Source organism: Lineus longissimus, chromosome 7, assembly GCF_910592395.1.
Source record: "Lineus longissimus chromosome 7, tnLinLong1.2, whole genome shotgun sequence".
Taxonomy (NCBI): Eukaryota; Metazoa; Nemertea; class Pilidiophora; order Heteronemertea; family Lineidae; genus Lineus; species Lineus longissimus.
Window position 1 is genome coordinate 20,389,671 of NC_088314.1, and position 12,295 is coordinate 20,401,965.

The 12,295-nt window shown below is 41.2% G+C and overlaps 2 protein-coding genes across 2 annotated transcripts; one reads left to right on the top strand and one right to left on the bottom strand.

The window, feature by feature from the left end:
• Window positions 1–598: 598 nt before the first annotated feature.
• On the bottom strand, window positions 599–8,371 carry LOC135491358 (nucleolar protein 8-like). The gene is made up of 14 exons (XM_064777166.1): window positions 8,344–8,371; window positions 7,900–8,096; window positions 7,639–7,717; window positions 7,279–7,405; window positions 7,059–7,127; window positions 4,589–6,841; window positions 4,168–4,323; window positions 3,736–3,984; window positions 3,306–3,523; window positions 2,676–2,947; window positions 2,273–2,393; window positions 2,032–2,105; window positions 1,835–1,917; window positions 599–1,046 (listed from the first exon to the last, which is right to left on the bottom strand). Exons 2-14 carry the CDS (start codon window positions 8,087–8,089, stop codon window positions 951–953), a joined length of 3,987 nt encoding a protein of 1,328 aa, XP_064633236.1. The 5' UTR covers window positions 8,090–8,096; window positions 8,344–8,371; the 3' UTR covers window positions 599–950.
• A 3-nt stretch (window positions 8,372–8,374) lies between these two features.
• LOC135491359 (centromere protein P-like) lies at window positions 8,375–12,249 on the top strand. The gene is made up of 9 exons (XM_064777167.1): window positions 8,375–8,489; window positions 8,961–9,152; window positions 9,378–9,456; window positions 9,572–9,638; window positions 9,787–9,875; window positions 10,214–10,305; window positions 10,566–10,742; window positions 11,017–11,108; window positions 11,422–12,249. The coding sequence occupies exons 1-9, from the start codon at window positions 8,410–8,412 to the stop codon at window positions 11,538–11,540; spliced, it is 987 nt and encodes a 328-aa protein (XP_064633237.1). The 5' UTR covers window positions 8,375–8,409; the 3' UTR covers window positions 11,541–12,249.
• The last annotated feature ends 46 nt before the right edge of the window (window positions 12,250–12,295 follow it).

Here is a 12,295-nt window from a genome sequence, read left to right on the forward strand (position 1 = left end):
TCCCATGATGCAGAGAGCGCTGGAGTTGTAAGAGACAGACAGCTCAGGACTGTAATGCCTGGAGGGATGTGGTGGCGCTGTCGAGATAGGAATGTCAAGTTGCAGGAGTGAGCGTGTGAGTTCAGCAGGGACTCTGCAAGCACCTCTCCTTCCTGACAGTCGGTGGATTGTTTGTATACGAGACATCAACATTCATCTCGATTTGATTAATGGTCTTGATGGAGATCACCACTGTTTTCATTAGGAGAGAGTCACAACCTTGGATGAGCAAGTGACACCTGCTCTGAGGACATTCACAACCTGGAGGAGGTACCACAATACACGTAATGGCTGGAAGGCACATTGCTGCCTATATACAGGGTCAGCAGATGAATTCAATGAGTGAAATTCTCTGGTCTTCTCCATAGTCTTTACAGGCATGTAGACCTTGCCTTGATCATCCAACTCTGGCTTCTGGCTTTAAGAGAACAAAAGAATTTCGACGATTACTCATGAATGCTCATGTAGTCAATTCTAAGGAAATGGCTTTACATACCAGTAATAACTGAACTAAAACGGTTTTCTCAATAAACAATTTATTGAACATTATTTCATTTGGTAGATCACAGCACAGCAGTCACTTCTACATCAACCACCTCCATACTGGCAGTAGTAAAACCTCATATCAAAAGTTGAAATTAACCACTTTTTGATACAACCTTTGCTTCATTCAAGGCAGTCCTGTGAGTAATGATGCTTCCACAATGCATTGAAGTCACACCATGCATTGCATTCTGCACTTGCATGCATTGCACAATGCTGTGATAAATCATCATTTAAATAGCCAATAGACATGAAGTTGAGAGCAATTCATCAGTTGTGATGGGAATATTCTTGGAACCAGTTTGTATTGAGACTGTTTATGTAAGTTCCTCTCATGAAAAGTCCACGTCGAAGCCCCGGCAAGGTTTCTAATTCCATTTTCCTTTCGGTTTCTGATGAGGAGGTAAATTTACTTTCTCGTGGCGTTTCTTACGTAAGGCTCTCTTTCGTCGCATCCTGTAGCTCTGAAATGGTGAGGATGATTCATTAGAAACTATATATCTATCAGCGGCTGGCAATCATATACAGCCCCACATGATCCCTTCCAATCACTAACTGCAACACTCTGCTTATTACAGAGTCGTGTCAGGCATGCATGTTTTCTGGGGATAAGCAAATCACCTGCAAACTGAATATGGCTATAATTCATGCAGTCAAAATGATGGATTACGACTTATGTCCAGATAAAGGTCAAAGGAGATACTGGCATAGAACATATTTACACAGATATCTTGAATCAACAACCACATGAATAGTGATATATGTTTAGACCCCCAGCATCAAGTCTAAGTGACATCACATCAGCCTCCTGGTACCAATGCCGGCTACACAACTTAACACCTTCAGTGCCGAACCACGTAGATCTACGTGGCCCAAATCGCCCTCCTTTTGAGCTGGTTATTGGAGTCAAATGGACTTCATGACAGAACTACGCCATCGCCATCTTCAGGGCAAGGGAGGAACTGAAAAGATCAAACGGTTCCTATCTTGCCCTGAAGATGGCGATGGCGAGGTTCTTTCATGAAGTCAAGGTCATGAAGTCATTCAAAGTTCTGAACTACGCCATCGCCATCTTCAGAGCACAGCACAAACTGAAAAGACCGTTTGTTCTTTTCAGTTCCTATCTTACCCTGAAGATGGCGATGGCGTAGTTGTTTCATGAAGTCCACGAGTCTCCGAAAACCAGCTCAACGAGGAGGGATTTGGGCCACGTAGATCTACGTGGTTCGGCGCTGAAGGATCATAATCTTACATCAATGAGAGCTGGTCTCTTCTCCCACCAGTCTTGTCTAATCACGTTCATATCTTCTTGACGATAGAACGACTCCACGCCCTCTGAAAGTATATGTAAATGAGAAGGATGAGAAAAATATCATCAAACCTGGCACTGAAAACCCATTCAAGAATGGAAAATATACGTCAGAAACTATTCATTTAGAGACTATTTACCTTTTATTCTTGTATCATCCAAGGAGAAGAAGAAAAGCTTGGTGTTAACTGGTTCTGCTTGTGGCTCCACCTGCCTGAAAATCGAAAATGATACATTAATAAGCGTTTGGCCCATGCAGCAGTCGATATAATAATCCTTGTGTCTGAACTTCCACACCTCTAAGTCATGAGGCCTTTAACCACTAGGACAATGCCATGGGCAGTCACTGATGAGGCTAAGTGATATTTATTTCTAACTCACGTCTGCTCGGTTTCCATTCTCTCATCCTCTTCCTCCTCTCCGCTGCTCGTATCATAATTGAACGTCTCTGCCTGCCACGGTAACAAGCTACTCGGTTGACATGCCTCAGGCTCGGGAGAAGCTGCAAATGAAGAGAGATTATGTTATGTTTACATGCAGCCGAGTGCCAAGGACAGGCAAAGGTAAAGAGCTCACATTGTTGTACGACTGTTGACAATAATACCTTATATGGCGGGATGGGAATATTCCATGTTTAGTTTCGAAAGGAAACAACCAATTTGGGATCAAAACTGGTGTCCTTAATAGAGAGGGTGTCCTTAGAGGAGTGTCCGCTATTAAGGGTGGTTCCACTGCTCTCTTAACCGGGAACAAATCTGGGTTCTAAGAGTTGAAAGAGACTTACCAAGCTTGTCCACACATTCCTCCCTCTCCACTGAATCTGGTGTCAGAAAGCTGAACGCTGAGGTCTCAGCCTTCCCCTGGAAGACATCCTTCAGATCAGTCGACACTTCATAAAATCGTTCCTTGGAGACCTCCGGCAGTTCAAGTTCATTCTTCTTCTCCGCCTCCTCGACTTTCTTCTTCTTCTTCTTCTCTGCCTTCTTGGGTTCAATGTGCACTTCAAACTGACTGTGATCCTCCCGCGTTGGGTCAAAATGGACCGAGGAAGCATTCCTTGGAAAGAGAAGATAGTTTCACAGAGACTGATCATGTTCAACAACAATTTTGTTTTAAGGAAATTTAGGCTCTCTATTCAGAAGTCTTTGGTACCAAGGAGCTGCCCATTCACTTGAGCTCAACCTGAGAAGGTCAAAGTGATGAGCAGACTGGATCTCAAAGCTATGACCATTGGATTATGAGTGGGATACCTTACCCCAGAACGCCACTGCTTCACCCATCATCACTCTATTTGACCATCATAGTCATAACTTGGTGTCTAAGAAATTGAAGCGGTTGGCAGTCAAATAGAAAACAGCTATCAACAGACACACAACACAGAACAGTTTCTTTACAAATGATTTAATTATCTTACTGAAAAGTAGGCTTCTTTGCGACTTTCTTATCCACGGCCCGTGAACCAAACATATCCTTTAAAACATCCATCTGTCTTTCCCGCTCCGACCTCTCCCCTGCAGCATCCCCCTGCGATGCTACATTCTCATCAGCCTCGTCATCGGATGCCGATTCCAAGAACTTCTCGTCCATTTTGAATCGCTCGTCATCGCCATAGCGACGCTGGAGTCGCAACAGCTACAAGGGAAAACGTGAACATATGACCATCAAAATGATTCCTTAAGCATTTCGGCAGACGAAACTAAGGGGTTAAAGGAATAAAAGGAATCTCTTTGACCCCTCCCAGAATGCATTTCAGAAAGGATTTGATGATTCATCTGCTGCACATGATTGGTATAAATAATCAGATGAGTTAGTGCAGAAAAGTAAACAATGTAATCAGACGTTACCTTCTTGCCTGCTTTGCCTTCAAACTGTGGCCGGATCCTGAACATCTCATCATCATCAACCACCTCCATATCCTCCTCACTATCACTCTCAAACAATCCTGGAGCTTTCTTTGCTTTGACGGTATTTTCCTTGGAAGGAGAACCAGGAGCCGATTTCTTCTCTGCGGCGTGAGTGATCTCATCAGCAGCGGAATCATCGCTGTCGCTGTCAGAAAAGACGATTTTCTTCCCCTTGGTTTTTCCCGAGTCCTGAAATTGTACACAACGTTTGGTTAAGTATGATTTATACCAGGGATAGATTACCCTGAAACGGTATAATCAGAGGTCTATCTTGTAACCATCAGTCAAACATTTTGAGGCAGACATTACGCATCAGACTTACGATTACAAACATAGCACCAGCAGCAACCCCAACCAGGCCCTCATACATACCACGGCAGCTAGCGCTTCCCTGATCGCTGTCTTCTTGCTCTGGCTCTCCTGACGCCGCTGTTGAACAGTCTCCATCCTCTTTAAGTCATCTGATTTGTGTTTATCAACTTTAGACATGTTTTTCGTCGTCTTGTCCTTATTTTTCTTCTTCTCTTTCTGAAAATTATGAATTCTAAATTACAAAAAACGATTACGATTCAGAAGATTCTTCCTACATGATTGATACTCAAGACAAGAATTTCTTAGCAAGGATACGCAGAACCAATATTTCTGAGGAAATCTGGTGAAAGTACACATCCTCGAGAACATGGGTGAATCTCCTAGTCAATGGCTTGAATGGTAAAGACTGAACTAGCTGATTTCCTCACAAACATTGGAAACCAGGACAGCGTTTAAAGAACCAATTTTAAGATGGACTTACCTTTGACTGGACTCCAGTGTCCTTGCTATCAGCCTGCCGGGAGAGACCAGTAGAAACAATGTCGGAGACCTTCAATATGCTACGCTTTTTCCCTTGTGGTTCACTCTTCAAATTGTCCAATTCCGCATCTGAACTCGCCTCAGACTCTCCACTCTCCTCCGATTCGGACACCTCTTTCAATTTCTTTAAATTTCCAATCTCCTTTCCTGCAGTCTTCTCTGAAGATGTATCCGACTCCGCCTCACTTGAATCGGACGAATCAGAGTCACTCGAAGTATCCTGCTGTTTTGCAACCTTTGAGTTGAATTTGGAAGACACTGAAACAGCCGATTCTGAGATAGACTTCTTTGGCAATTTCTTATTTGAAACTTCACTTTTCACAATTTCATTTCGAGCAGTTTCTTGAACATCAGAGTTGCTAGAGTCAGAGTCAGCAGATTCTGAATCCGATTCAATCTTGTCAGAGTCTGATTCAATCTTATCCGAGTCTGATTCAATTTCATCTGAATCTGATTCAATCTCATTTGAAGCAGACGACTTAGTTTTGGCAAAGTCAACTTGAGACACGGACGGCTGGATATTTTCAGAATCTGAAGTTGCATCACTTGACTCCTCATCAGATTCTGAACTGTCAGAGTCGGACTTCAGCAACAATGCCTTAGCTTTTGAAATGGAGCATCCGGCATTTTTCCCAGCATCTGGACTAGAATCTGAATCCGAATCTGAACCTGAATCACATGAGACAAAATCGTCATCAGAATCGCTAGAAACAGGTGCAATTTTGCTTGAATTTTTAACCTTAGAGTTAGCACCAGACTTGCTTGCAATCTTGGAACCAGAAACATTCAAATTGGTTCTTACACCGGCAAGTTCTTTAGTAGTTGAACTTGTCACGCCAGCACCTCGAACAACAACTTCTGTCTCACTATCCGAGTCGGAATTGGACTCAGACTCTTCTGACTTGGAGTCACTGAAGTCTGATTTCTGTTTTGATGTCAAACGAGTTTCAGCGACATCGTCCAAACCGCTTGCAAACTCATCAAAAACTGAAACATTCAAACCGACAGTTTTTGAAGCAGGTTTTTTTTTCAGGGGAAGAGACATCTTCGGAGTACTCTGTGACTTTGCAACGGAAGTATCCAATTTTTTTCGCATATTTGAAAAAAGTTCATCCGTATCTGCCGAACCTGCCGAGTCCCTGTCATCTGCATCATCCAGTTTGTCAACAACGCCACCCGCATCATCAAATGACACAATATCTTTGCGGGAAATTTTCATCTTTTTGACCGGCTTGGTCCAAGACAAATTTCCTTGTTTCGGTTCATGAAATGCCTCCACTTTTTCCAAGTCATCCTCATCGCTACCATCAAAAGCAACTGATTTTTCCGGAAAAATTTCCACCTTTTCTTTTTTTGCAGATTTCTTTTTCTTTTTAATCTTGTTTCTAGAGTCGTCATTCAAATCATCATTACCAGAACAACTTGGAGTAACAGGGCCAAAAACATCAGCAACCCCCGTTCCCAGTTTCAGTTTCTTTGCCTTGACAACGGAATCATTTTCCTCATCAGACGATACCAATGACTTAGCAGCAGACGCCCTCTTCCCCTTCGGTGTTACTTTCTTCTTAACTTGAATCCTGCTCAGAATATCATCAATATCAGTCGAAGCGTCAGAGTCAGAATTCCCACCAGAATTGTCAACAATACCATTTTCTCTCGCTGGTCGGCCTCCAACTGGTTCTGCCGTTAAGATAATTTCATCGGTCTCTTGTGACACGTGCAAAACCTTCTCGAAACATTTCTGTCCCTTTCTTGCACGACTTGCCTCGACCCCACTGTCACTATCCGTGCCGTCCGTTTCCATAGATGAATCCGACATATCTCCCCGATTATTAGTCTCATCCATATCTCTCCTTGGACGTTTCATCGCAATGATTTCATCAGTATCGTCAGAATCCAAATCATCTCTGACATCAACCGCTTTCACTCTCCCGCGCGACACAACTTCAAACTCCTCAAGCCTTGAACGCTCGGCTTCTTTCACTTCACGCAGAACATCAGCATTCACGGAAGACGTGACAGATTTCTTCTTCTTCTTTTTCATAGCAGGAAAGACTCCCATTTTCTTTTTCTCAATCTCGGAATTCTTTTCATCCATTTCCCAGGTTAATTCATCAACGTCTGCAGGCTCAGCTGGCACATCCTTCAGGACCTGTAAACTATGAGTATATTTCGACGGATCGACCTTCATAATCTAAACAAGGTCAAGGAAAATATTTGGAAAGAGGTAGGTCGAAATGATGGCGATGTCGTGCTCTTCTGGAGTTTTGGAACTTTGATAAGAACGACGCAACAAGTTCTGAACACCCAGAATGAGATGTACTGTAAAAGGCTCAGCCCAAAAAACACCCTTTTAATTTTAAGGCTTCAAAATGACTTACGATTAAAAATCAATTTTTCAAAAAGGATACTTTCTTCCCATCTTTTCGTCTCATATACACAACCGGCAGAGCACGACCAAATTTCCCAACAACCCAGTTCTGAAAAAAGTGTTAATTAGGTGTTTACATTTTTTCAGCAACAATGGTTTATTCTTCGTGAGGATTTGAGACAAGGTACATACTGCTACTCCAGACTTCGGAAATCTGTGGACAAGCGTTTCCTCCTGAGGATATCTAGTAACATAATTACCTCTTCCCCAGGTACTGGGTCCCCAGGTTTAGACCCCGGGACTCGGATGTCCTTGGGAGTCTTGACCAACGGTGAAGCCGTGGCTTCCTTCTCCTTTTGGTTGTGAGCAACTCTTTCTTTCTGAAGCCTGGAATACGATGAGGAGATGATTTGCTAGTCATAATTAGGTGTACTCTGGGCCAACTTTGCGATAGCTGAATTGAGGAGCTGCATTTATGTTGGCTCCTGAATCAGTATGAGTGTATAATTATACAGGAATTCAAGAACAAGGGTAATTTGGTGTCTCATGATTTGTAACCCCTCGGTTTGGGGATTGAAAACTACAATATTTGTAATTTTACTTATGGTTCATAAACATACCTCTCCAGGAAGCTCTCCTTGGCTACCTGTATACTGAGAGTTGAACCTTTCCACTTTGCACCATTGTAGGTCCCCACACCTAAATGAGAAAAACAAATTTGATAAAGAATAAGAAACAAAGCCTCACTTTGGGTCGCTTGGCTGATCGAAACTACAATAGACTTTTTATTTTCTGGCCATTTTCTGCCAACGTAATGATGTTGGCATCATGTAACTTGAAATAATACTGGTAACAGGATTGGTAAATGAACTTAAACGTACACTTTTTGAAGTTGTCTGGAGTTGACTCAAGATTGAGGTGGGCAAATGTCTTCACTGGTTCACCATCTGCACTTTTCCTTGTCTTTAACTCCACATTGCTAACATCACCAAATCTTCCAAGTCGGTCCTTCAAGTCCGCTTCACTGATGCCGGCAAACAGGCCTCCGATGAACAACCGCTTTGTTTCCATGACTTTGCTGAAATCATTTTAAATCAATTAATCACATCTTTTCTAAGTCATACTGTACACCATGTACATCATGTACACCAAATGTACAGCAAGGATAGGCCATTTTTAGAACGAGCACAAAATCACTTTGAAAGATGCAAATGCACAACTTTCTGCAACTAAACATTGGCCTTGAATACAAGGATGAATTCTAAAGTCAACAAAAGAAAAACAACGGCCTATAATAGCATGATTCGACAAAATGTGAAACCCACGTTTATTTCATGGGCGCAGCCATTTTGGTCAAGAGTACATTCTATCCCAGGACGCACCAAATTGCAATGGCGGCGAATTCAAGTCACCACGAATCTTTTTCCGAATTACATGAACTTTCTCGCGCCGTCTCTAAAACAATACACGAGTAAGTGTATTCTGCCGAAAGACACTGAAATGCAGACTTAGAAAAATATTACTTTGAACAAATTTCAACATCCGATTCGGCACATATTTGCCGTCAAAGTCGAGAAAATTCGTGAAAACTCTTTGCAGGGTCTGCCCCCTACTGGTCGATTTTGTAACTACTGACCAAAACAAGGGCACTGAGCTCAAAATCAAATCATTCCCTTTTCCCTTTATTCCTTTGTTTCTGTAAGAGTATACAACAGTAGCTGGCACATTTAATTTCACCGTAATGATTTTGATGCAAGTAGATCAAATTGAAGAACTTTTGAAGGGAAAGGAGACAAATTTAAATATGTTCCTTGGACTTGGTCTTGGAAGTGTCTGACTCAGTCTGAGTAGTCTAGTCTCAGATTCAGAATAACCATTGAGACGAACGTGAGAATTTTGTACATCGATGGTCTTTTTAACAAATAGAACAACTATGTTTTAGATTTTCATTTGATGACGGCCATATTAACGGATTTGACAAAGGCTTTAATGTGTCCTCCAATTACAAGGCGGAGAAGTCTAATTTGGAAAAACAGCTCCAGGACATTGAGAAGGAAGTCACCAGCTTGGAGCATGAGTTGGAATGTCAACGAGCCACTGGGACACTTGATACTGAAGATGTGAATAAGTTGAGGTAAGAACGCTACATCTATATGAGTAATTGAGAATAGAAGGTTGATCGAAAAGGCTTGCCGGATTCCGTATAACATCTGATCACCAATTGAAGTAGCCCTATGCTGAAGGATTAGCATGGTTCTCTTGTGATGGGGAGAGATGGGTTAACTACAAATGGCTATTTCTAGTTCAGAGGGCCAGAGTAAACCTTGCACTGTCTTAAAAAATTCTTTTTTTCATGAAGGAGTTTATTAGGGAAAGATCCTGAAGATGAGGATTATTATGGCCCACACAAGGAGGAAATTGGAGGAATAACAAAAAAGGTATGCTAGCCAATTCAAATCAATCTTTATATTATCAAAACCTTAGAATTGAGAAATTAGATCAGTCACTGTGAGTAAAAATAAATTGTAAGCTGTCTGCTTTATATTTTTTCAGCTTGATTTGCTAGCCAAGGTCACTGGAATCAGCTTCACGGGGTGCAGATGTTCACTTACGAAATTTGGTAAGTCTTAAGATATTCACAGAATGTTGGTGGCAAAGGTGTAAATACTGGTGTAGTGATTGTAGGCAAATTAAATATCTTGGAATGTTGCATGCTTTGAGAGCTTAACTTTGCCTTACTTAAATGTGTGTTCTTTCTATTGTTGCAGAATCACGCAACACCGAGCGGAAATATATCATCGACGGTAATACGTATGGTCTCAACTTCCAGCTAGAATTCAATGTGATTGAGAGACAGGTAAAAACAACTGCAAGAATTTTTTGAAATACACTGGAACCCCAGTAACACGACCACTCATGGGACCGAGGTTGAATGGTTGCGTTACCGGGGTGGTCACGTTAGTGAAGTTGAAAATCCGGGGACAAAATGCATGGTTAGGTTTTCCTCCCAAAATTGTTGAACTTATTCACAAGTTCAGCCAAAATTTTTTGGGGACTGATGATATTTCTTCATTTTGAGCAGAAAAAAAACAAGTGAAAAAAATATTTGGACTCAGAAATTTTTTTATCCTTCAGAGTTTAACACTTTTGTATCAGGTTTTTTTTATTAATTGCTTTGTTTCACATGTTTTCCAGGTAGCAGAAACTCTGACGAATGCCTACATCACTGCCCTGACGATTGCGGTCGATGAAGTTGTCATCGATGAATTGGAGTCGCTTATATGCAGGTAAAGATATTATTGCCAATTCATTTAGTTCTAGCTAAAACTCCTCTTAAGCTTTGGCCTGGGCATAAGAGAAAGATGAATCAACGACCCACCCCCTCCCATGCTGATGAAAATAAAATTATTAAGATTTGGAAGATCTTGTGTTCTGACTTATTCCACAGCAAATATATCAGGATCAAAAAAACATTTTGCTTACATCTTTTGAGATGTTCTTCTTTGCATTTTTGAAGTTGAACGATGGTCAAAACTTCGTTTTTCAGATGTGAAGACAATAATGCTGTCAATCAGTTCCTGCGGACGTTTTCAAATTTTGCAAACTGGTTCAGCCAGCGGCAGAAAGCATTTCTGCACTTCAAGGACAAATACCCTGATAGGGTTGATCTGACACAAGGCCAGTACGGGTCGGTGATGCAGTTTTCAGATCCAGAGAATCGAGGGTAAGTGCCAAATGCCTGCGTCAAAAGGGTTTGAACTTCTTATTGCGAAAAAAATCTCCAAAATTGTCATTTTGATCAGTTTATACTAGTGTCCTGTGGCAGTTGTGAAAGGGACAGTGTCTTCATACTCTGAAAACCAAGGTTTTTTGGTACAATTCATCAGTGTCTGTTGTCCTGAGGCTAAGCCTGGGACCAGATTGACGTCTGCTCAACAAGCCCTTCAGTTCATAGATTGCTCCCTCTTTGTTCAATTGTGACTCTGTTTTTGATTCAGCGTGATATGGACCGTTTCGTGGAATATGCTGATTACAGTGACTGGCGATGTTACCCCAGACATAGAGCTGTTTGTAAAGGCCCCTGCACAAAGTAAGTGAAATCTCTCTATTCAAGGGAGACACAGGTACAAGCCAGGTGGGCCAGATTAAGTTTCATGAAGTGGCCAATAGGTTTCTCTGCTATCTCAAAGTAAATCAGCACTTTTCCTAAAATAGTGGTCTTTTTGCTATGAAATCGACATGGGACTGTTAGCTCAACATTTTCAATGGGATTTACACGAGCGATACCTAATCCATCATTGCATGAAGTCTCTCATTGAAAAAGGCTTCATCCGGATCTTGAGATTTATTTGACAGTGCATCTCAACTCACTGATATTTCACTCAATAACTTTCTGATTTCAGTGATCGACATGGATGATGATGCTGTCCTCAGACAGACACCAGAGAAATTCTGCTCCCTGCTTCAACATTTCGGGATCGAACAAGCCATTGACACGATCATTCGAATCACATCATCGTAGCCCTGTTGGAAGGGGTTTCAAAAGTTAAACGCTCTTATAGACGATATTCAGAGAACTTTGTTATGGAAGTTTAGAGAACTTTGCAGACATTCATGCTTTATATTGAGAAGGAATTTGTCAAATTTCTTTGATTTGTTCACCAAAAATGGACTGAGATTTTATCTAAGTTATGAACTATTGTGACCTTATTTTTAAATTTCGGTCGACATTTTGCAAGGTTTTGATTGATATGATATTTAGTGAATCTTGCGACAAAATAAGGTTGAGTAGGTGAGGACTTTATCTTGATAATGTCAAGATGGGGGGGGGGGGTCAATCAATTTCGATTTTGCTCGACAGTATAGATACAGACCTAACTTTTAGCTATTAGACCTGTGTTCTATTCGTGTGTCAGATGTGCAAATACAGCACATCTGATTGGTTGTTAAATGGATTTTGATAGCCCTGATTGGGTACCAGTTCTCTAGTTGGCCAATCAAAAATGTGTTTGAAACAAATCCTGATTGATATGAGGAAAGTTTAAGAAAATTCTGGGAATTAATATAATTTTAAAACCTGCTGGGTGAAAATCAGTTAGAGAAAAGAGAGTTAAAACAAAAAGAAATTAAATTTTTTAGTGTTAATGAGGAATGTATTGATTTACAGTTGAAATTTACCGAGAGCTCCAATTTTGAAGTTTGAAATAAATGTCAATAGGACTGATATTTAACTTATTGATTTATTGATTTATTTTTTACTGTTACCTATTTACTGGG